Consider the following 23,498-nt stretch of genomic DNA (forward strand, 5'->3'; position numbering starts at 1 on the left):
ATTCCTGGTCAGTTTTCCCAATTACTCCTCCCTCCCCTCCTGCTAAGCCTCCATCCTGGAAATCCCTCAGTAGAGCTGGCACAAATCCTTACATTCCTCCTTATCCTGCCCCTGCAGACAGTTATTCCTGGCAGTGTGCCCATGGGTCCACATCCTTTCCCAAACCCCGTAAGTCTGACTCTCAGACAAGACACACACCTGGAACACCTTTCAAAATCCATGATCACCCCTCAGTTAACAGCGACAGGTGACAAGTGCACATTTGCCAGCTAGAGTGAGTACATACAAGGAGGCCTTGTGATGCTAACCACATAGCACTGCCTGTTGCAGAGTGCGTAGGTACAGACGGACCAGAGGACCCCACATCAGACTCTTAGCAAACTCCAGCTTGGCCTTGAGTTAACTCAGCCTCTTGGAATTGGCAACATCCATAATCCCTGTTAGGCCAATATTTTTGCACCAGGGACTTCTGCAGTCTCATATTTATGTTTCTACAAAAATTTAGCTACATTTCTTGCTGGTTTTTTTTTGCCTATCTCCTTGCAGTCTGAACCAAATATGCCCAAAACACAAATGTAATGTGAGAGGAGTGTCACCAGGACTACAAAGACTGCTGAGATATTCCTTATGAGTCAACCAGAAGCTCATGAACTGACATGAATTTTGCTTGAGAAATATCAGGTTTTAGTCTAACCTAGTGGTTTCAGGGCAGTGTGATATCAGGGTCCTGGGCACACGCTGTCACTAAAAGTGGCTGTATTAAAATAACCAGTGTTGCTTTATTGAGCCTCCCAATATTCAGAGAGATATTATCTGTGTTACCCACATCCATATAAAGCTGCATTTGCCTCAAGCACACAAAAGCACAGTCTATAATACTTGCATTGTAAATGGGCACTTCACAAATTGAGTCTCTTTGGAATTTAAATAGTTAAAAACAAGAAAAAAGTACCCACATTCCACAAGGTGTCTCTCATCCGCCTAGAAACAAAAAGCTCCACTGTTAAAATTGAAATCCACAAAACCAGGTTGCCAAGGACCTTCCTCCCCCAACTACCCACATCAGTTGCTAGTTGTCAGCTTGATGGATGAATCACCAACTGCTAGAGACATGCAAGTGAGCGTCATAGCTCACCAATTTGTGCCTGGAGCACTGAGAAGCTGCAGCAGCTGCTTTGCTCTGCATCATCTCATCTATCTTTCATTCAGAGAGATTCCAAAAACCTCACCTTCTTTACCTGCCAGCCACTGCTCAATGACCAGATCTCACCACACATTGCCATCTAGACCATCTCCAACCACTGAACAAGCCTACAGGGTATTTCCTCTTTTCATCCATAGAGTTTCTAAATGTGGTTTTCTTGGTTAGCTCTTACTGCACATATTCACTGAGCATCGGTGAATAGCAGAGCAGAAGGGACCTCTACTTAAAACGTTTTGCTGCTGTTCCTACCCTTCTCCAAACGCTGCCTCAGAGACACCCATTCTGCTGTGGTCCTACTTAAAAACACAATAGAATTTTGCCTTTCTGCCTCCACCAATTCTGCACTACTTGCATTAATAACCGGGCCAGACAGAGCACCACATGCCCTCTCTGCAGGCAGCCATTTCACCTGCTCCTGAGCTGGGTGCAAGTAGGTGATCACTACAAGTGGTTCATGGTCCTCTCTTCAACCACAGAGAGGAGGCCCCAGGTCCAGCCGGCCATGCAGCTGCAGCCTGTGAGTGCACTGGCAGAGCACTGCAGCAAGTTTGGCTTTTGCCTGCTCTTGCATTCATTAAACATTCAGATACTTTCCAGGGGCTGGGTTATTTTTTGTTTTGTTTTGTTTTTCACAAAACTGAAGACCCACCCACTCTTGGCAATGCTTTCCAACGCAGTGTGGCACTGAGTTGCCTGGGATTGTGTCCTCCATACTTTGAAGTGGAGAATGACCAGCAGGTGTACAGAGGTTGCTCTTCTGCCTGTCATCAGTGGAAACATACCAGGGGTAGAGCACAGTACATAGTTTTGTTGACTGAATTTACCTGGCTCCTTGAATTCCTTAAACGTGTCATTCACCAGGGGGAAATGGATTACTATGGGTGCTCTGGGGTCCTCGGCATCCGAAAAGACATAACATTCCTTTGGGTTCTTCTTTTCTTCTTCACTTAGCTCCACTTTGGGGAACGGGATATTTTGTATCTTGCAATATTTGTACGTCATCTCTAATTGCTGTGGACACAGAATGTCACGGAGTTAAAGCTCTAAGCCAAGAATCAGGTTTACTTACCAGGAGAGATCAAGGACATGTCTCCAGCAAACAATTGTTACTGCAATTCCCTGAGGATCCTAGGAAGTGTATGCTGAAATTCACTATAGAGAAAAGAGCCTAACAGTTTCTATAGTTCTGTTCTTGAAGTAAGTTTCTTTCCTCCTTCAAGATACAGTGACTGGTTTGGTCTTGAATATATGATCAAGATTTAGAGAACCACTTACTTAAAAGTTTTAATAAGATAAGAATAGTTTTACCATAATTGTAAAGAACAGAGTAAGTTAATCTTCTCACCTTGAACACACTCCCCAAACCATAATCAAGGGATATAATGACATCTACATTCCTCTCTGGCTTGAAAAGTGCTGCACCACTGGTGTTGATGAAATAGCCAACATCTATCAGACAAAGATATTTCTGCAGCGGTGTCAGATTGTTAGGGAAAGCGTCCAGTACAGTGTCTGAAAAACATTTTGAATATAGTTAGGGCTGCACTGTTAGGAAAGGAGGAGTGAGTAATTCTGTCTGTGCTACATGTTAAGAGCTGCCTCCTGGTTGCCCTCAAGACCAGGGTCACCTCCCTCCATAACGCAAGCCCACAAACATGGCCTCAGAAGCATGCCCTTTAGACTGCACATCTGGGCCCATCTGGCCTGTTACCACACTCTCCCAGACACACTCACAAAGGCAGGCCATGAGGCAGCCAGGAAGAGGACAGGTGATACACAGACTCCACTGACCTCACAGCTGCTCTGGGGAGTCATTTTTCACAGAATACAGACTTCAACAGATTTTTTTCCCCCTAAGAACTGGGAAAAATGTAAACAACAAAAACAATTTCACAGTGTAGCAACACAGCTAACAAATGCAATACATCGCTGCATTTTTGCATTGCTCTTTTTTTGCTTTTGTATTCTCAGGGTTAGGTTCCTCTCCCATGTTGAAAAATCTGACTTCAACCTGCTTTCAGTGATCTCATATAAATTATCTGCAAAAAAATACCACATCATGCACACAGTATCCCCTACCAACAGCTTAAAATACTGCTTGAATTAATTAAACCTCACATTAATGCCAAAAAGAGCCAAAAGGGGATTATACCAACTGGTAAGTTGAGATCTAAAGCCAGTTTCTGATAGTTGGACTCTTATTTCTATGCTAGCAACCTCACCAACTTGCCCTATAGACAGCAAGTCCTCTATTGTTCCCCTAGTACTCTTCTAGTCCCATGAAACATGAAACATTTTGCCATGGTTTTAAGTATCAAAATAATGGGTTAAGGGTGTCCCTCAAGTTCACAAAATGAGGTAGAAAGCCCAGAGCAGAACACTTGAGCCTTAAATTATTGTGTTTAGGCATTTTAAAAAACTGTTGATCACAGAAATACTGCAGCATTTAATTCATTCAACCTCTCTGCTTCCTTGGCCTCGTTCTGTAGTGTTAATTTAAACTGTACAGAGTAACTAGCTTGTTCCATAGCCTGGAATGTTTCACAGCAGCTTGAAGTAATAACTTATTTTAGCATTCAAGGCTGCTGAGAATTCACAGATTCTGCTGTCATGAGAGACATTTGCTTGCAGTCCCTCACAAAAGAAACAGAGCTTTTTACTTGTCTTTGGCCCAGTGAAAATTTTAGTTGAAATTACATTACCCTCCTTTTCTTATCACAGAGGTGGAAATATGCAGCATTTATTCATGGTTGGACATGTGAACTACAAGAAGGCATTTTCTTGTGAGAATCTCTTCTTCCATCCCACATGCAAATAGAGACTTTCTTTAAAGAAGTCCTGTCTCAGGAATTCCCTTGAAAGCATGAACCCTACTGTAAACGCATTACACTAATTCCACGGTATTAGTTCTGAAATATCTCACCAGGAAAATCAGACATTTAAAATTTTGTTTTAATCTGTCAGATAACCTCAGATGTAGGGAAGCCTTTAAAACAAAGTTATATTCTGGAGACTTCACCTACCACAAGACTATCAATTCTGTTCACAGACCTGACATCTTGCTCCTAGGGTTTAGCTTGGTCTTGTGCAGGCAACCAAAAGAAGATAGAAAATCTGCTCATTTTCCCACTCCAGACTTTCAGTTTCCCTTTTCCCTCTCCAGACTTCACGTTTTCCATATATTTTACTTTATCTGTAGATTGTCTATCCTAAGATAGTCTTTAGTGTTCCTATGCTCGCTTCCACAAAATCCTCCTTGAAATCTGCTTCTACCCATTTGTCTTTAAAAGTGGTAATCAGCAAATGTAAGGAAAGCTTTTTTTTAACATTTACTGACTGACAATTTCATCCTTCATCCACCTTCTTAAGCTACTTGCTTGCTCCTTCTCTCACCCACCCTTCTTATGCTACTTGTTTTCTCCTTCTCTCATTTACTTTCTAAGAGCAGACTCTTTCAGGACACTGACTTTTTGCTTACTGAACATTTTGAAAGCAGATAGCACACTGTGAGCTTTGCCTTAATCCAAAAAAAGCACCACCCTGTCTTGCCATTGTCAGCAAACCATGTAGCAATGGCAGAGAGGGACAAAACATACTGTAACTTGCATAAAAGAGGGGAAAGAAAACACAAGTTGCCAAAGAGAAAGACTCAGAGGAGGCAGAGAATGCATACTTTCTTGCTGAAGTCGGATTAACCTTGATAATGTGGGGTCCTCCCACACCTGTTCATGGAATAAATGAGGGTGGTGGGATTATAGGAAGGTTTCTGATCCACAAAACCTCGGCTCCATCACCTTGCTATCATTTCACAGATTGTTTCATAGATTTTGAGGTAAAACTATTATGACTGTTTACTTTGCCTTCCTGCAGAGCACAGACCATAGAAAATTGCTGTTCCATTTATACATCAAGTCTACATATTCTGTTTGTTTAATACATACAGTCTAACCCTATGTGATTTCAACTTTCTGTAGCAGGATCTTGGTACTTCTGTTTCTGAGGGGTTAAAGAGAGGTCTCTGGATGGATAAATCATCAGGCAGAAATACCAGACATATGGGCAACCACAGACTTACAACCAGTCCTTTCCTTCATCTGATCCACATAATAACCTGCTATTTTATGCTTCTGGTGTTACCTTTGTTTCTTGACCTCAAAAGATTCTGCCATTCATGAATCTTTGGACTACTGTACCTATGCAGAGTGACGAACTTCCTGTAGAAGAGCATGGTTTGACACAAATTACAGATATCTTCCAGCAGGGAAAGAGCAGCCCATGGACTAGTTCATTTTAGCCTGTTACCCTAAAGCAACAGACACTGTGAACATAGTTTTACCTCAACAGATTTCCAAACCCTGAAAAAAATATCTCTAAATGTGAGTTTTCCAAAGTTTTACCTGCACAATGCAGCTAACTCTTTGTTGCAGTTACCTTTCCATTCAATAAATTTTTTCTGATGTATATAATCCTTATGAAATTCTAAGCCTCTCAGGAAGTTATGAGACTTTCCCAGTAGTGGGCGCTTGGTCATAATGTCCTGAAACATTTCATACAACTTCCCTGACAAACAGGATGGAGGCTCGATGACAGTGATATCATCCTCAGGGGAATGTTTTTCTGAAATAGAGAAGAAACTATGAAATAGAGGGGAAAAAAATCAGCAACCTGTTCTGCCAGGCCCATTTACTGGCTAGCTGCCCTTCTCTTCTTTCTGTGGGTCCCTCTTCTCTCTGTTTCTTGTAGGCTGCTGGAAAACACATGCACATGACCCATATCATTTAAACAAAGAGATATTTGGTTTTCTATAAAGCAACCACAGCTTTTGTCTTTTACTCTTTCAAATGACATACTGGCTTTGTACTTTTGTCCACAAGTAAAAGCCACCCTTCTCATTTGCAGTCATGGGCAGAGTCATATAACAGACCAGGAGGAATTTTGAAATGAAAAACATTTGTAACTAGCATGAAGTGTGGCTCTGGGGAAAAGAAAAGAAGGGAAGGGGCAGAGCAGGGCAGGGCAGGGGAGGGCAGAGGAGAGCAGAGGAGGGAAAAAGAAAAGAAAGAAAACATAACATAGTGATCGTTCTGATATGGATTAAAATTATTCTGGAAGACCCACAGTGAGGCAACACAACATGCAATTTAGAGTGAACATGTGAGAGATTATTCACAAACAGCATCAACAGTGTACCTTTCTTAAGCTTCTCCTGAATAGGAAGTATTATCTGGTCAAAAATAAATACTGATTTTTAAACTCTTACCTATATCTACCATATCTTGGGCCCATCGTTCCCAGAACTCATTTGAATTTGAGGACCAGTACAAGCCATCCAGCAAATTCCTAGTAAAGATGTTTGTCCAAAGACCTGCAAGCCAAATCACATGGTGAAAATACTGCCCTACCACATGTTAACCACTGACTATTACAAGTATCCATGCCTCATATTATTGGCCCACGTAAACAGACCCTGTCATAACACAGCTTAAGCAGTAGGTCTCACAGAGTTCAAAAATAATGGTGTCAGCACTTTACTGCTCTTTCTCAAGAGGGAACTACATACAGACCATTCACTGCATAGTAGAGAGTAACAAGAGGTATTTATCACCCAAATGATATTTTAGAGTGTTTACTGTGTAGCTGTGAGAGAAGCAGGCTTTAAAAGCATGGTGAAGCATCAGGGCCTTCTTTAAACCAATTTATTCTTTAAATTGACGTAAGACCCATTTCTTCCTTTCAGGCACATTTTGTTTCTGTGGACTACAACTGGTCCAAGGTCAAAATAGAATTGGCTCCATATGTGAGTCTGCTTTTGGAAAAGAAAGAACTATTCTTTGTCATTAAGCCCCATGCCAGGTACTTACATGAGGAACAAATTCAACCTCTAGCAGACTTCACAGTGAGAGAAATATATTTTTTGTCTCCACTGGACCCCTGGTTTTGGTATGAAAACTAAAACTCTCGCAAGGATTTAAAATCTGCCTGGGATAGATGGGTTCCTCTGACTAGCTGTTTTTACCCTTTTCTTTACCTTTACTGGCAGAATGGCCAGTCAAGGTAGCTGTTCAAAGTTCAAAGGGCTTCCTTCATCCTTATGGGCAAAGAAGATTAGTGACATCATTCTCAACCCACAAAGCTCAGGTGGCTCTCACCTTTGTGGATTGTTTTAGATGACATTTTATTTTCAGATCCCTCCAACTCTACTGCAGTAATGCATTCTCTAGAAATACAGTTTATGAAGTTGAAGAGTTGATGACTGCTCAGGGAAGGAAGGCTTATTATTTCCTCAACTTTCCTTTTCCACTATCTTGTTTGGTTTAGAAAATGTAAGGGGAATCATGCTGCAACTTTCCCAAATCTGCCCAGCTTAAAGAGAGGACAGAAGGAAAGAAGTTTTACAAAGAGTAGAAGTGTACAAAAGTGCACACTGAATCAAGACTAGAGCAGACTTGCTGGCAAGGAGTGTTGTACACAGGCCAGTGGCTAGCTAATATCATGATTAACTGTATTGCACTGTTAGGTCACCTTCCAGATAGCAGATCCGAGACTCTGGCAGCTTCTTCACTCGCCTTCCCATGAAGAACTTGCTGTCAAAATATTCTGAAGGAATGGAGACTCCATATTTTGGTATGGCTACCTCATAAGGAGAGAAATCTGCCCACTCTAGAAAAGAATTGACACATGGCATGTTTACTGTAACAGAAGTAAGAAAACAAAACCTTCCTCTGTGGATAAAACTATCCACAAGCTCCATGGATCTTGCTTGTTTCAGCAGCACAGTACTATTCGCAGCTTTTTAATTCAAGCTGTACCATAGACCTCCATACAAACTGAGAGATGATTTGCATACAAAAGGATCTAGCCTTTTCCCCTCAGAAAAAAGTCTAACATTAGGTTCAAAAGCTTAAATATCTATTTCTATATAAAGATTCTGGAATCTCACTTGCCTCTCTAAATCTAAAGAGCATCAACTGTACAACATGCAAGCGTGACCTAAATTTCAAGGAATAACTGGCACGAAAGCTAACCCAAACCTGCCAGTCGACATGATATAACAAAGCAGCCTGAAGACACATCAGCACAAAACTAGAAAGTATCACAGTGTGGGCATGGCCATGCAGTTTCCTGACTCAAGCTGTCCTGTACAGGCATTGCAGTAGAACAGTAGCTATAAACCTAACCTAATGGAAGCACTAATTGCTTTTTCCTTCCAGAATCTTCTCATTTTAATACCCTTTCTTTAATGTGGCCTGTGTCCATTTAAAGGGTGTCATATCACAGCATCATACTCCACTCCATTTTCATACCTTTATCAGTGTAGTATTTAGGGAAGTGACAATTACATTTTCCAGCACCTCTACAAACTAAGGAAGTATCAAAGCCATTTCATAGGTGTGGAACTGAGGCAGAAAAAGATCGGATGATTTGCCCACACTCACTCACGGTGTCTGTAGTAGGACTTTTACTTCTACACAATGTCTGTAGGATCTCACCCCAGAATTTCAGAAGTGTCCTGTTTATGGCTGAGGATGTTACCCAGCAGATCTACTCTTTCTAACCCAGTAGTTTGCAAAAAAGACAAACATTTTATTAAGAGATGACTACTGAATCAGGGCAACAGATGTATTCCCCTTTTTTTCTACACACACACACACCCACACACACCCTCCCTCCAAATTCTCTTTAGTCCATACCTAGAATCAGAAGAAACTCTAGGAACACTTACCTCTAAATTTGAAAGTACCACACTTCTCGTCTTTCACATTGAGGACTGCATAGAAAGGCAATGGGTTTTGTCCGTGCTCCAATGCCCTGCGCTGGTCTGTGAGTTTGTACTTTCTTGGCTAATCGATGAGAAAAAAAAAATCACAGTAAACCTCTGGAAGAGCATAACACTGACACAATTTACCCGCATACAGATTGATAACAGATATTTTACAACACAGAGGAATCTGTGAGTCACATTTTAATTCGAGACCTTTTCCTTCATGTTCCTGAGCTTTCCTTCTTGGTTGTCTTTTTGATACCTAGTAGCTTCTTCATTAGAATATCTAAGTACCTTGATTGTCTGCATCCCATAGATCTTTACTAAGGCTGAGATTAATGTTCACATGAGGACAGATTACTCCAGCTCTTAAGTGTCAAATTATAAACAGATTGTAAAAGATCTGACTTTTCAGGAGGGTAGGTGCAGGAATTTCTCAGCTCTTTCTGAAAGTTTCCCTCCTGAATTTCCTAGCTTTTGGGTACCCTAGTACAGAGGCACCTTCAAACTATTATCTACTCTGGAAAATCCTCTGTCATAGTTTACAAATCACACTGGGATACCTCAGTCTCTTTGAATTTGTTACACACATTACATCATGCTCTCAAAGAGTAAAGCTCTAAAGAAAATGAGTGGATGTTTCTCAGTTGTTAGGCAGGACCATGTACATACCCGTTCATGTAAGAACATTTCCTGAACAAGCGACCACAGAGTTGTAAAAGATGACACATGTCCTGCTTTTGCCCTTTCAGTGAGTTCCTTGTGGTAATACTTCAGATGGTCTATAGACATAAGATTGAGTTTGCATTTTGTCACTTTTTCTTTTACTGCCTTAAGTGGCTCCTCTAGAGACTTCTGTGACCAGTCAGCATGCTCATACAGGTCTGCTAGGGTCCTAAGCAGCAGAAATGTGAGAAAATCGACCATTTATTTAGATGATTTTGGAAAACTGCTATATTTACACAATCACTTTAATCAACAAAGAGAATCGGTAAGCCTAAACTGAAGTTATATTTGAGAACCAACAGTAAGAGTTTCACCAGGCAATTATGTTCACTTGTTAACAATATAAGTCTTTAAAAGAGATGCATCTCTCTCACTGTGTGGAAATGTAGTCACAGTCATTCCCAATCAAACCTCATTTTCTATACTCACCATGTTGAGCCAGAAGCCCCAGTGAGATAGGTAACACAGTCCAACAGATTTAGCTTCTGAAGAGCTAAGAGGTGGCCGAACATTGCTGACATTGCTCTGAGACCTCCGCCTGTTGCCATAACAGCTATTACTGGGACCTGTTCAAAATATAAGTATTATCCTCACAAAGCTACTCCCTTGTGTACTTGGAGAAGTCTATTTACAGCTTATAGGATTTCCTCAGCAGACTTCATTGGAGGACAATGAAATTAAATCAACATTTAGCCCGTCTTTACCAGTACCTTCTTTAAATTAACCTCCAGATACTCGGTGGGTTTTCTCAATCCCAAAGCTTGGATGAGTTTCAATACACAACGATTTTAACTCTCCTTCCTATCCTTGCTCTTTATAATTGGAATTGCAATGATTATTAACAGATAATGATATGATTTTATTAAAAATAACAAAAAATTGCAGTAAATGCAATTAAGAATGGATAAGGAAGTTTTTTGAACTTAGCAGAATTCAAAAAAACCCAAAATGATTTTTTCAACAGCATTTTTTTCCTTCAACAAATATAATTTCAACAAGAAAAAAAAATTTTCCCTTAAAAATTCACCCTGGATCTTGGCAACTAAAATACTTCAGCTTGTTATAAAATGTTCTTTCTTCACCCCAAACAATTTTGACTTTTTGTGAGAAGTGTTCTGAAAATGAAAAAAAAAAAACCAGGTAAGCCTAAAGAAGGGACATTACAATAATTTAATAAATATCTATGTGAGGTGAATTTCCAATACTCCTGTTTTCCTATTGGTTTGGGTTGTCTGGCTAGGCTGTATCTAACACAATATCCTATATCTTGCTGACCCACAGCATTGCAGCATTGAAACTCTGGCTTTGAAGTGTGGTATATTATGTCCTTGGGAATTTGGCCCATTGAAAAGAATGGAGGCATGAACAGCTGAGTTGAAATTTTACATGAGTAGGGGGTATGTCACACTGAGAACTTCTGTTCTGCTGCCAATCAAATCTATGGCTATGTTATCAACACGCAAAATCTACTAGAAATTTTGTGGGGACCTGTGCTAATCTTAATTCAACAGACCCACACACCATGCTTGGATTTCAATTCACAGACCTCGCGTCCATGTAGATCTCTTTTCAGATGAAGAACCCTTTTCAGGGCACCGGCAACCACTCTCTTCCTTTTTTGCAAGAACTGTTGCTCTTCTTGGCACAGATCATACCCGAAGCGCACATCTAGTTTTTCTGTGCTGAAATATAAATAAACTCAGAGGCATGGGATTGGTGTTTAAAATGCATATGGATTTATTTTCAGCAACTTCAGTCTACTAAATATCATAAAAAATCACGATTCCTTGTTCACATTTAAACACAAATGCATCTTCCAGTTTCAAGGAAATCAATTGGTTTGCTTCTGTGTGGTGTCTTTATTGTCTGACGTTTCAGTGTAAGGTTTACTGTCAGCTAAGGATAGCAAATATGAAAAGAGAAAGGTTTTGTGTCTTTCAGTGGCTTTGTGTCTTTCAGTAGCTTTGTAAATTGAGTTCTTTCTATTTCTGCTTCAAATCATTTCTGAGCAAAGGGTGTCTTGAACCTAAGAAGGTCTTTCATGGGCATTTCTAACACACAAACAATGTGATGATAAAGATATTAAAATAATTTTTGTTTGTTTGTTGTCTGACTCATTACTTTACAATGTAACATTTTGTCTTTCCTAGCTTATACTTCTTTCTCCTGATATCACCAGAACCACAAGTTTATTTTCTTAAGAGTACCTGTGTGGTTTGAGTAATGTATGGACTCTGGATGTTTTGCTTGTTTCAAATTTCCTTTTCCCTCTGCCTTCTTCCTGTGTCCTTTTTGAAGAAGGCTTCAATCTCGGTCTTCGGTTCTTTGATGCAAAGGACACTCAGTGACTAAGTTCCTCACTGTTTGAAACTCATAATTTCTTCTGCATCTTGGTATGACTCCTTTGCCCCAAGGACATCTAACTTTGATCTATTGTGGTGACTCTTTAATGGTGAGTTTTGTTATATTTTGCCTCTAGTCTTGTGCATTCCTTGTATCTAAATAAAAGATACTCTGTTCTAGATTTCACAGTTCAAAGAGCAATAAAACCTTTAGAGAAAAATAAAACATTCCTCTTACCAATCATTAAGTTGAAGGTACAGATGGAGTGGCACATTCTGTAAACAAAGAAATAAGAGCAGGGATGTGAATGAGTGGGAAAAAGAAAAGCTTTGAAATCCAAATTTCCAGTGTCTCCTGGAATATCCCACCACTAACACCCTGCATACTTTTTAAAAAAAAACTATAGCAAGAAAAAAGTGGAAAGCAACACCAAGCATATTGTATAGAGAAGTAAAAGAGGAAGGAGGGGTCAAAGTGGTTAGATGAACAGGCTGTGAAATAGGATTTCTTCCTCACTGTGAACATACTTCCATGAACCATCCTAACCCAGCAGCAGTATCACATTGCCACCCTCTGCACCAAAATACATTGGTTGCATTCACTGCCACACAGTAAAACTTACACTGAAACATCCCTGAGGATGAAGAAAAGCAGCCAGATAAAGACAGTGATAGAAGTGATAAAAGAGGAAATACAAGTCATCTCATCCTTTCAAAAAGCTAGAGGTAAAAGATAGTCCAAAAAGAGAGGTGGGGAATCACTAGTGGCAAAACATTCATTCTTCCTTCTTGTTACAGGAAAGGCTGCTGAAAATTCAGAGAAATTCTTCTCCTCCTATTTTTGCTTCTCTTTTGCTGCACAGTCTGGAAAAGGATGTCTGGCTACTGTTAACAGATTCATTTGGCCACATGGCAGCATTACTGCTGCTTTTAAAGCAACTTAGAGTTGTATCTCTGCACCAGTTACCATCATGACTATACACTTAGAAGAACATGGCAGCATTGTTTTCTGAGGGCATGATTCAATGCATCTAACTTTAGGCATCTAAAATTTAGGTATATAAACTGTAGTAGCCACCGAGGCTTGATAAAGAGCAGTAGGGCATCCCAAAAGCTTGCTAAGGGTATCAAAAATTCTCCTTTAACTGTAAAAGTACAGCAGAGATTGGTCTGAAATACATTTCAAACTGGCCAGGATGAATTCCCAATTATTGATTTTATAGACAAAAAATTCATATTTCTTTGAGAAAACTAACCTTTTTCATAGAAAATCTGTATTTGCCCAAAATTCTCACTCAGATTTACTAAATTTTTTTTTCAATATTATGATGTTAAATACTGAGGGTTATTCTATTCTTCTCTCCAAAAGATCATATAAATTTTGGAACACTTACATGTCTTACAGGGAGAGTTACTTTCACTCTATGTCCAACAGGGAGATATTTCAGTGGTACTGTTAAGGTGTCACTTAAATTGCTGTTGTCATCTTCCTTATCAGAAACTTTCTATACAAAACAAAAAACATGGGTTGTATTTACAGAATACAAACAATCCAGTTCTTTGCTATTTTGGTGACACTGTAAATAAGCAAGCAGTATGAACAGTAGTAGCATATAATGCCCATTACCTGCAGCCTGACTTTTAGAATTGGCTCCCAAGCCTTCAAGCAATGGAAGTAGAAAGTATCTGTGTCCTCCGCAGTCTTCCGTGTTCCCTCATGAGAGGCAGGCACGCTAAGCACGAGATTTTTACCCTCTAGCGAAAACAAGTTTGTTTAGAGAATAATACTGCTGTTCAGGCAAAATAGCAAACAAGGCTGACAAACTTTCTGCTGGAGTAATTTTCTGTGGTAGCTTCTCTGTAAGCTGCCACACTGACAAGTCTCCTACAGCGCAGGAACTGGTACTCCTGCCTTTACCCTATAGCTTGGAGTGCTCCCAGATCCAGCACCCTCTCACACTTCCACCAGCAAAGTTTACTGTATCCAAACTTGATAGCTTCAAGAAAAAGACAGAGATCAGCATTACAACTGAAGGTACTTCAGGGACTTTCACTGCATTACATTTCATTATTTAGAACAGATATCATTATATATTTATATATATATATATATATATATATATATATATGATTCAGAACATTCTTAGTTGTCTCTGGATCTGAATGACTTATGATAGGGTTGATCTGGTCATGTCCTCAGCTCACAGAGAAATCGCCATACCTCTCAAATATTTCCTGCTTTCATTAATGTCCACTTGCACTTCCAAGCAGCAAACCTCACGGGACTGTAACAGACAGGAGGAGAAAAGGGTGAAGATAGCAAATGCCACATCTGCAGCAAACAATGAAGCATCATGTGGAAAACCACTACCTATAATATAAAGCAAATGGAACTGGTCGCAGTGCTGGGAGCAGTCAGGTTGCACAAGAGTAAATTCAGAGCTCATTATCCCAGGACAGTAGCCCAGTTGCACTGTTTCAGATTGTCCATACAGTGGTGTTTTGTCAGAGATGGTTAACCCATTCAAGGTATCCCAAAATCAGGAAACTCTGTACAACACACCGTTGCCCAAACAGCTACATATATATATAATAATTATTAGGAAGGGTGGAGGAAAACATCTGATGATGAGTTTCTGTGTATTCTGGCAGTGATTAATCTACATGGCATCTTCTTACTGGCCCTGATGTAGGGGAATCATGGATTTATTTCACCCTACTCTCCACCTGAGTCAATCCAGTTCACCTTTAATAACTCATGCCAGGGCAGTTTTTCAAGTCATCTCAGGAACAATGCATGCCAATCATTACAGTTCTTATGCCTCACACAGAAAATGAGGGGGAAACAACAGAATACGTGTTACTTTACCTCAGGGGTACTAAGGGCTAGCATCTGGAAACCATGAGCAGGTTTGGAGTGGTTGGCATGAAGTACTTTGTACTCCTTAGCTGCAGGGCCAGCCCAAGGAGATAGGTAATGTACCACATGCTGACTAATACTGAAACAGAGTTCTATGTTTCAACAACTAAAATAACTCTTCATTAAAAAACTCATTTCCCAAAAAGGTGTTATATTACATATCCTTCCAGTCATAAGCACACTGAATACTTACAACTGTCTTCTACAGACTCATCCCTTTTAGAACCTTTATTTTTCCTGCCAAGTGCCATACTGTATTACGTGAAAAGCAAGCTGTTTTCACTTTAAACACCAACAAATACAGGGTTCTGTGACATTAACAAACAACAGCTTCACAACATATTGACATCTGTAATATCTGAGGACTTCAAGAAACACGGCTTCTGTTTTTGCATGGAGAGGGCAACAGTTAAGCCGTAACAAACGGGAATTGTCCCACATCTTTCACTTTATAATGCACACTGTGCTCTTCTCTATCATGGTAGTTTCTGTTCTCTCTATAAAATTACAGATATATTCCAAGGAGTATACATCAGAATGATGGAGAAGAAGAATACAGGGAAGAGGAAAGAATCAAAATGAAGGAGAAGTCACTCCAAGATAAATACATATGTGAACCTTACCACTAGGACATCATTGGTAATGAGGCGCTCTGGAGGGCCAGGGCTGAAAAGACATAATCAAATTACAATAACGAACATATGAAAGCCATTTGAGTATCTGGGTTACTGTTTTTTCTTTTAAAATAGCATTGCTATGACCTTTCCTACTTAAAACTGCATATAGTTATTTTAGCACAATTTCTTTTCTAAAAAGCAAAATACACAATCACCTGCTAAGCACGTGAACCAAAACATAGTAGCCAAACAAGAAGAAGGACAGGAAAGCCCATAAAAGTAACACTGCTTAAAACTATATGCTAAGATACAGCAGAACAAAGACATACTGATCTGGGTGGGATCGTGTCCTGCTATTAACAAATGACCATATGACTTGGGGAAAGCAAAGACTACTATTAATCTGTTCTGAAAATACTTATTAGAAAAGACATTTCTGACTGTTCCAGATTATAATTTATGGCTGATCACAAATGAATGGTAAACAAGAATTAGCTCCCACTGTGTTATATGTATGACTGCAAAACACAGAGGTAAGCAATAAAAATCTTTGTCCCAGATATTTACCTTGTAAGACCTAGGTCTGTCACTGAATGGATGTGGTTATTTAATAATATGAGTAACCTATAGAGTCTAAGAACAGCATCTTTCATTAAGGTCAATATTCCAACACTCCTATGTTACATACATTCATAAGTGTTTTCATATATCTGAAAGGACCATTACAGTTATGTAGCATGCAATCTTTGACTTTGTGTAAAGTCCAGGGTATATTACCAAACACCATTTTCAGCCTTAAAAATTCTATTTTGGCTGTAAAATGTCTTTAAATGTAAATAGCTAGGTTTGACTTCCAAGAATGGAGAATCCCCCACATGCCTTATAACTTGAATGGTGAAAGGTGTTCGTCTTATTTCTAGTCTAGTTCCCAAGCACTGTGTCTCACTCTGAACTTATATATGCAGCTGTGACTGCTTCCACATTTGCAGGAGATGATTACAACTCTCTTAAGGTATCTCTCATAGATAAATACATTTTTCCTGAGTTTCACTGTGGGAGAAATTAACCAAGAACACCAGTGATTTTCACAGAATCACTGAATATGCTGAGTTGGAAGGGACTCACAAGGATCACTGAGTCCAACCCTTAGCCTTGCACAGGACCATCTCCAAGAGTCATACCATGTGTCCAGGAGTACCATCCAAACACTTCTTGAACTTTGGCAACCTTAGTGCTGTGACCACTTCCCTGGCGAGCCTGTTCCGGTGCCCAACCACCCTCTGGATGAAGAACCTTTCTCTAATATCCAACCCAAACCTCCCCTGACATAACTTCTGGCCATTCCCTCGGGTTCTGTCACTGGCCACCACAGAGATCAGTGCCTGCCCCCACTATTCCCCTCACAAGGAAGTTGTAGACTGTAATGAGGTCTCCCTTCAGTCTCCTCCAGGATGAACAGACCAAGTGACCTCAGCTGCTCCTCAGGCTTCCCCTCAAGGCCCTTCACCATCTTTGTTGCCTCCCTTCGGACACTCTCTAAGAGCTTTGTATCCTTCTTACATTGTGGTACCCAAAACTGCACACAATATTCAAGGTGAGGCCACACCAGTGCAGAGCAGAGTGGGACAATCCCCTCCCTCGACTGGCTGGCGATGCTTTGCCTGATGCCCCCCCGGGTATGGTTGTCCCTCCTGGCTGCCAGGGCACTGCTGACTCATATTCAACTTGCCTTTGACCAAGACCCCCAGGTCCCTTTCCATGGCACTGCTTTCCAGCATCTCATTACCCAGTTTGTACAAACATCTGGAGTTGCCCCATTGCAGGTGCAGAATCCAGCACCTCTCCTTCATATGGTTGATCAAGTTGCTGAGGTCTCTCTGCAGGGCCTCCCTGCCTTGGAGGAAGTCAGCAGCTCCTCCCAGTTTTGTATCATATGCAAACTTGCTTAGTATCCCTTCCAGTCCTGGTCCAAGTCATTTATGAAGATCTTGAAGAGCAGAGGGCTCAAGATGGAGTCCCACAGAACTCCACTAGTGACAAGTCACCAGTCTGATGTCACCCCATTCACTATTACCCTCTGTGCTCGACCTGTGAGCCAATTGCTCACCCATTGCATGATGTGTTTATCCAGCTGTGGGCTGGACATTTTGTCCAGAAGGATCCTGTGAGAGACAGCATCAAAAGCCTTCTGAAATCCAAAAAGGTTACATCCACTGGCTTCCCTTGATCAACTAGGTGGGTTACCCTGTCATAAAGGGAAACAAGGTTTGATAAGCAGGACTTTCCTCTTATGAAGCTGTGCTGGCTCTGATCAATGACAGCGTTGTCTTTCAGGTGTTTTTCAATACTTCCCAGAATAATCTTCTCCATAACTTTACCAGGCACTGAAGTGAGACTGACAGGCTTGTAGTTTCCAGGTTGCTCCTTCTTGCCCTTCTTGAAAACCAGAACAACATTCACCAGCTTACAGTCATCTGGGACTTCTCTGGATTCCCAAGACAGCTCGAAAATCATCAAGAGAGGTTTTGCAATGACATCAGGCTCTTTGAGGATTCTGAGATGAATCCCATCAGGCCACATAGATTTGTAAGGATCCAGCTGGAGCAGCAGGTCCCACACAATTTCAGGGTCAACTGGGAGCTGATCATTCTCACAGTCACGGCCCTCCAGCTCAGGGCACTGGGATCTCCTTGGTCTGTCATCCATGTTGAAAACAGAGGCAAAGAAAGCATTAAACACCTCTGCCATGTCTCTGCCCCTGTTTGTGAGGTGACCATCCTCATTCTGTAACAGGCAGATGATATTTCTATACTGCCTATTACCATTAGCATATTTGAAAAAACTTTTTATTGTCCCTCACAGTTCTGACCACCTTCAACTTCAGTAGAGCTTTGGTCACACAAATTTTCTCCCTACAGTGGCAAGAAGCATCTCAGAATTCTTCCACATCACTTGACCTTGCTTCCCCTGGACATACATCTTACTTTTTTGATTATTTCAAAGAGAGAAGATTCCTGTTCAGCCGGCCTTCTGCCTTGCCTGCTTGATTTCTGACACTCGTGAATTGCTGCTCCTGTTCCCCTAAGAGGTGGTGTTTGAAAAGTGACCAGCACTGATGGACCCCAGCACCTGCAAAAACCTTTCCCCAGAGGGCCTTATTTACTAACTCCCTGAGCAGCCCAAAGTCTGCTCTCGTCATGACCCAAGTTGAAGTTTTGCTGGCACTTTTCCTCCTGTCAACAGAGATTTTAAACTCAATTGCTTTGTGGTCACTGTGGCCAAGACGGCCACCAATCTCCACTTCCCTCACGAGATCCAGTCTGTTGACAAGCAGCAGATCAAAGACAGCATCTTTCCGAGTCAGCCCCCTTAGGACCTGTTCCATGAAGTTTCATCCAGGTGTTTCAGAAATCTTCTGGCCAGTGTTGTACCAGCTGTCTGATGCTCCCAGTTGATTTCTGGCAAGCTGAAGTCCCCCATAAGGACAAGGGTAGTTGACTTGGAAGTGCCCCTGAGTTCCTCAAAGAAGAATTTGTCAGTGTCACCGTCCTGGTTGGGAGGTCTGTAGCAGAGTCCCATAATGGTTTGCCCCTTGATTCTTATCCAGAGGCTCTCAACTGTGTCATTGCCAACTATGAGCTCCGTATGTTCTAACCCTTATATTACATACAGTGCTACCCCTCCACCTCTTCTGCCATGCCTATCCCTCCTGAAGAGCCTGTAACTGTGCAATAGGGTACTCCTGTCACAGGTCTCATCCCATCAGGTTTCACTTATGCCAATGATGTCAAATCTCTGGGACTGGGCCAAAGCTTTGAACACCTCTTGTTTGTTCCTCATGCTGCGTGCATTGGTGTGGAAACAATTCAGGTGTGGTACATTATAGTCAACACCTCCTGAGGCAGACTGAGGGACCCCAGTAGGGTTTTCTCAAGTTTTGGCACACCATCCCATCGCTCATCACTGGTGAGCCTGGTTTTGTCCCTTTCCCCTTACCAAGCTGGTTTAAAGCTCTGTCAACAAAGCCTGCTAGCTCCTGCGCTAAAACTCTTTTTCCCCTCTGAGGTAGGTGCATCCCATCAGGTTTCAGCAGACCAGGTATTGAATAGATCATCCCATGGTAGAAAAACCCAGTTTTCCAATTACACCAACCTTGGAGCTACTCACTGACCTGACAGATCTGCCTATTCTTATCAATATTATTCCCTGTTACTGGAAGGATCGAGGAAATTACTACCTGTGCTCCTGATCCCTCTACCAATTGTCCCAGGGCCCTGAAATCTCTTTTGATTGCCCTAGGACTTCTCTTTAGTATTTCCTCATTGCCAGTTTGAACGACCAATATCATATAGTAATCAGAGGGCCTTACTAGACTGGACAGTTCTCTAGTAATGTGCCTTATCCGAACGCCCAGGAGACAGCAGACTTCCCTGTGAGTTGGGTCCAGTCTGAATACTGGGCCCTCTGTTCCCCTTAAAAGGGAGTCTCATATTACAACTACTCTTCCCATTAACAGAGGAGGTCTTGATGCCTGTTACAGGTGGTGTTGTTTTAGGAGGCCCCACTACCCCAAAAGAACCTCATCAGTTGTCTGGTGTCCTAGTTCCAGAGCCTTATATCTGTAATAGAAGGTACCCGTCCTACCCGTCAAATTTTGAGAAGAAGGAGGAACTTTCCTCCTTTCTTCATGTTTAAGAAAAAGAAGCCTTATTTATAGTTCCTTTTTCTGATCATGCAATTAGCCGGTTTTGACTGGGCTACATTCTTTTCTTTTTGCTAATGCTAAACTCAAATATGCCAGAATGTGCAGTTAAGTAGGTTTTCTTCAACCAAACTTGTGATAGCTTTTAAAAGACAGATAAAGATTATCTTACTGGGACTTGCTCTCCTCCAGACAATGCTGATCACCACTTTGAGAGGGATGGTCTTAATTTTATTACTTGTTGATTGTATTTTTTTCAGTTTGACTAAGCTATCACCTAACGGGTAACTTTTCTAATACTGTCTACAAAGCTCTATGTATAATCATACAAGACAAGTTTTATGGTCTTTGAGAAACTCCACAGTGTTCTACGCATTGTTCAATTAATATTAACAATTTGAAGAACATCTATGTTACGTTTTGCATGCATCTTGTGTAAAAGTTACCACATTGTGCCCGTTTTATACCATTTCTAGGATCTGGATGTACATGTTGAACAGAAGTTCCACCCTGAAAGGTGGAACTAGCTAGAGAAGTTAAGTTAAAAAAAAAAGTTTGAAACTGTAATATAGGTTCACTGCTGGGATGAAGAGCTGGAAGAAGTTTCTCTTTCTCTGAGATATTATTACTCCCTGGCAGATCATTACCTTCTAGCTTTGGAATTTTACTCACATTTTTTCCATCCAGAATTCCACTTCCAAACTTTCCCATTTCTTAGCGCACTTCTCTGTCTAAAAAGAAAACGGTAAAATAAATATATATTATTGGAGGCTGTAAGAATTTGGCAGCATAGACACACCTAAAAAGCACTTCTATGGCTGATATCTCTCCTGCTTATGATACCAAAAAAGCTCTGCGTTATGTCTTTCCAAAGCTGAGATTGCAATGGAAACCACAGACTTGTGAATGGCATGTAAGATTAATACTCTCCCATTGTGTGATACGTAGAACAATACACGTTTCCAAAGATACCATCGGAGAGGGAAAGCTTGACTGAACAGGAAATATAATGGCTTTCTGCAAGATAATGTGCATGGAAGAAAGGCATTGAAGCCCAGTAACAAGTCAGACTAAGGCCAGAGACATTCCATACACAAAACATTTAAATCACATTTACACTGAATCCAGAAGAGATGAATTAGACAAGTGACTGAGGAGGTTATTGAATCATTGCATTTCCCAGTGATTCACCCACTGGCTGAGAAGTGCATGGCACCAGCTGGCAGGGTCACAAGGAAAATCCATGTTAACAACTTTCAGCATTTGGGAAGTAGCTGTTCTTATGGACTGTCTCCTTCCTGCAATGAGCGTGTAGCAATACCTCAGCTACAGCTCAGACAAGCCCAAGAGTTGTCATAGACCTATCCCACCTTTGCTTCCTGGACAACTCTCTTTCATGGGCTCCTTTATAAAATACCAAAGATGTTAGCCGAACAGACATTCCCTTACTATGTGCTAGAGAAATCTGAATCACCTAGACGGAAACACAGCATGAACACCAACAGGAGAAGCCTGAAAGCATCATTTAATTCAAGTGATGAGTGAATTGTCTTCATATTTTTAATAAATAAGTTGCCCTTTAAGAGGAAATGTCCTCTAAGTGTGGTAAAAGTGGCATAAAGCTGAAAGGTAAGGAAGTTATTTATTTGGATTATAAAAGATAAAAATTATTATTTACAGGCTATTCTTGATAAAATATTTTGCTGCCACAGAGCATGAGAGAGAAGCTGCTTCATTTTCTGAATTTGTAAAAAGAGATTATTGAAGTCACAAAAATCCAGCAAAATTATATCTGTTTTGATGAGGTATCAGTAATGATATATAAGGCTGTCTGTTTATGAAGATCCAAACTCAAAATGGAAGCCAATGTGGACAATATAGTCTTGTCAATCACTCCCTGTATTTTCATCTCTTACCTCTGATTTCAAGGCAAATGTCTCGCGAATTGTCTCCCCAGGTCTGACTCTAGCAACATTAAAAAGAACTGTGAACTGCACGTCATCTTTGGTGAGAGGATCTTCATCACACACTGCCAATTCTAAAATGTTCTAGTAGTAGAAAAAATAAATAAGAACACTTATGGAGTTTCTGTTAAGCATAAACAAAAAAATGGTTTAAATTTTTGCAGTTGCTTCAATAGCACACTGGTAAAAATAAAGAAATATGTGCTTTCCTTCAGGAGTTTGCTAATGTGGAACATTATTAAACCTAATATTGGGAAACCTATGAAACAGAAACCAACTACCTGTAAGAGAGAGCTCCCACTCTCCCACGACAGAAAAGATGTCAGTGCTCTGCACCAAACTGATAACCCACCCAAAGAACACACTTATTTTCTTCATCCCCCAAGTTCTCTCAATTATACAGTTTAGAATAGGATTAAATTCGTTGTCTACAACACAGCAACTTCTCTAGTCTTCGCTTAGAACCAGTGGAGAGAGAGCTCTTTCTAAATTAGCCATTCGAAACAGCACAGAAGAAGCTGCTACAACAGTGGTTATTTCACTCAGGTGACAACAAAGGAAATCTGGACTAGCTTAGATATAGGCATTTACATCACCAATGTCTGTAACTAGCTGAGGGCAACGCTACTGCTTATGTCTACTGTTCTGTGCAAACCACACTGATACACAAGCATTCTCTTAAGTTATTTAGCACAGTTGATCAACAGGGTGTCAACTGAGGACTCCCAGATATTCAAAATGGTGACATTTCTATTTTTTCACTACCTCAACTTCTCTCTGGATCCTAAAGTAGAAAGTCTCATTCCAGACAGGGTTGTCAGAATTCTTGATGGTTTTGGTCTGAAGCTTTCCATTTGAAGCAGATGGCAGCCACAAGCGCACATAGCAGTCTGATGCAGTCACTGCAGCAGAGAAAAATTAAAAACCTAATGCCAATGTTATAGATGAAAAGTAGGGCTAGGTCATAATCCTAGGGAATTAATAAACATTATTACTTATTCGTTTTGGTTTTTTAGTTAGTAAAGAGATCATCAGCTGGAAACAACCAAGGAAAACCATCTAATTCCTGATTAACTACAAACTGCAAATGTGTACACATGCACACACAAAGTGCACTAAAAGCCATGTTTCCCATGTGAAGAGAAAGAGGTATAAAAAACTCCACTGACCATTCAGTGAGCACAATCCCTACAATTCAAGTCAATGATGTTAAAAAAGTTTAACTGAAACTACAGCTAGTTCCAAAAAGGGCTGTTAGGAT

General features: G+C 40.7%; 1 protein-coding gene across 3 annotated transcripts in view; it reads right to left on the reverse strand.

Annotated features, from left to right (window-relative positions):
* The window catches only part of LOC114003310 (cytosolic phospholipase A2 beta-like), a 58,773-nt gene that overhangs the window by 2,012 nt on the left and 33,263 nt on the right, over positions 1-23,498 (reverse strand). For all 3 annotated transcript variants that reach the window (XM_039388987.1, XM_039388988.1, XM_039388986.1), the window contains 17 exons: positions 23,003-23,139; positions 22,190-22,321; positions 20,946-21,004; positions 15,578-15,620; positions 14,256-14,319; positions 13,662-13,789; positions 13,429-13,539; positions 12,273-12,310; positions 11,239-11,374; positions 10,122-10,258; positions 9,639-9,861; positions 8,928-9,045; positions 7,727-7,864; positions 6,465-6,569; positions 5,636-5,821; positions 2,550-2,716; positions 2,029-2,215 (listed from right to left, as the gene is read on the reverse strand). In XM_039388987.1, coding sequence (XP_039244921.1) covers positions 2,029-2,215; positions 2,550-2,716; positions 5,636-5,821; positions 6,465-6,569; positions 7,727-7,864; positions 8,928-9,045; positions 9,639-9,861; positions 10,122-10,258; positions 11,239-11,374; positions 12,273-12,310; positions 13,429-13,539; positions 13,662-13,789; positions 14,256-14,319; positions 15,578-15,620; positions 20,946-21,004; positions 22,190-22,321; positions 23,003-23,139 — 2,109 coding nt within the window. The remainder of the gene's footprint in view (positions 1-2,028; positions 2,216-2,549; positions 2,717-5,635; positions 5,822-6,464; positions 6,570-7,726; positions 7,865-8,927; positions 9,046-9,638; positions 9,862-10,121; positions 10,259-11,238; positions 11,375-12,272; positions 12,311-13,428; positions 13,540-13,661; positions 13,790-14,255; positions 14,320-15,577; positions 15,621-20,945; positions 21,005-22,189; positions 22,322-23,002; positions 23,140-23,498) is intronic.

Source organism: Pipra filicauda, unplaced genomic scaffold, assembly GCF_003945595.2.
Source record: "Pipra filicauda isolate LSUMZ 115617 unplaced genomic scaffold, ASM394559v2 scaffold6_size6359152_pilon, whole genome shotgun sequence".
NCBI lineage: Eukaryota > Metazoa > Chordata > Aves > Passeriformes > Pipridae > Pipra > Pipra filicauda.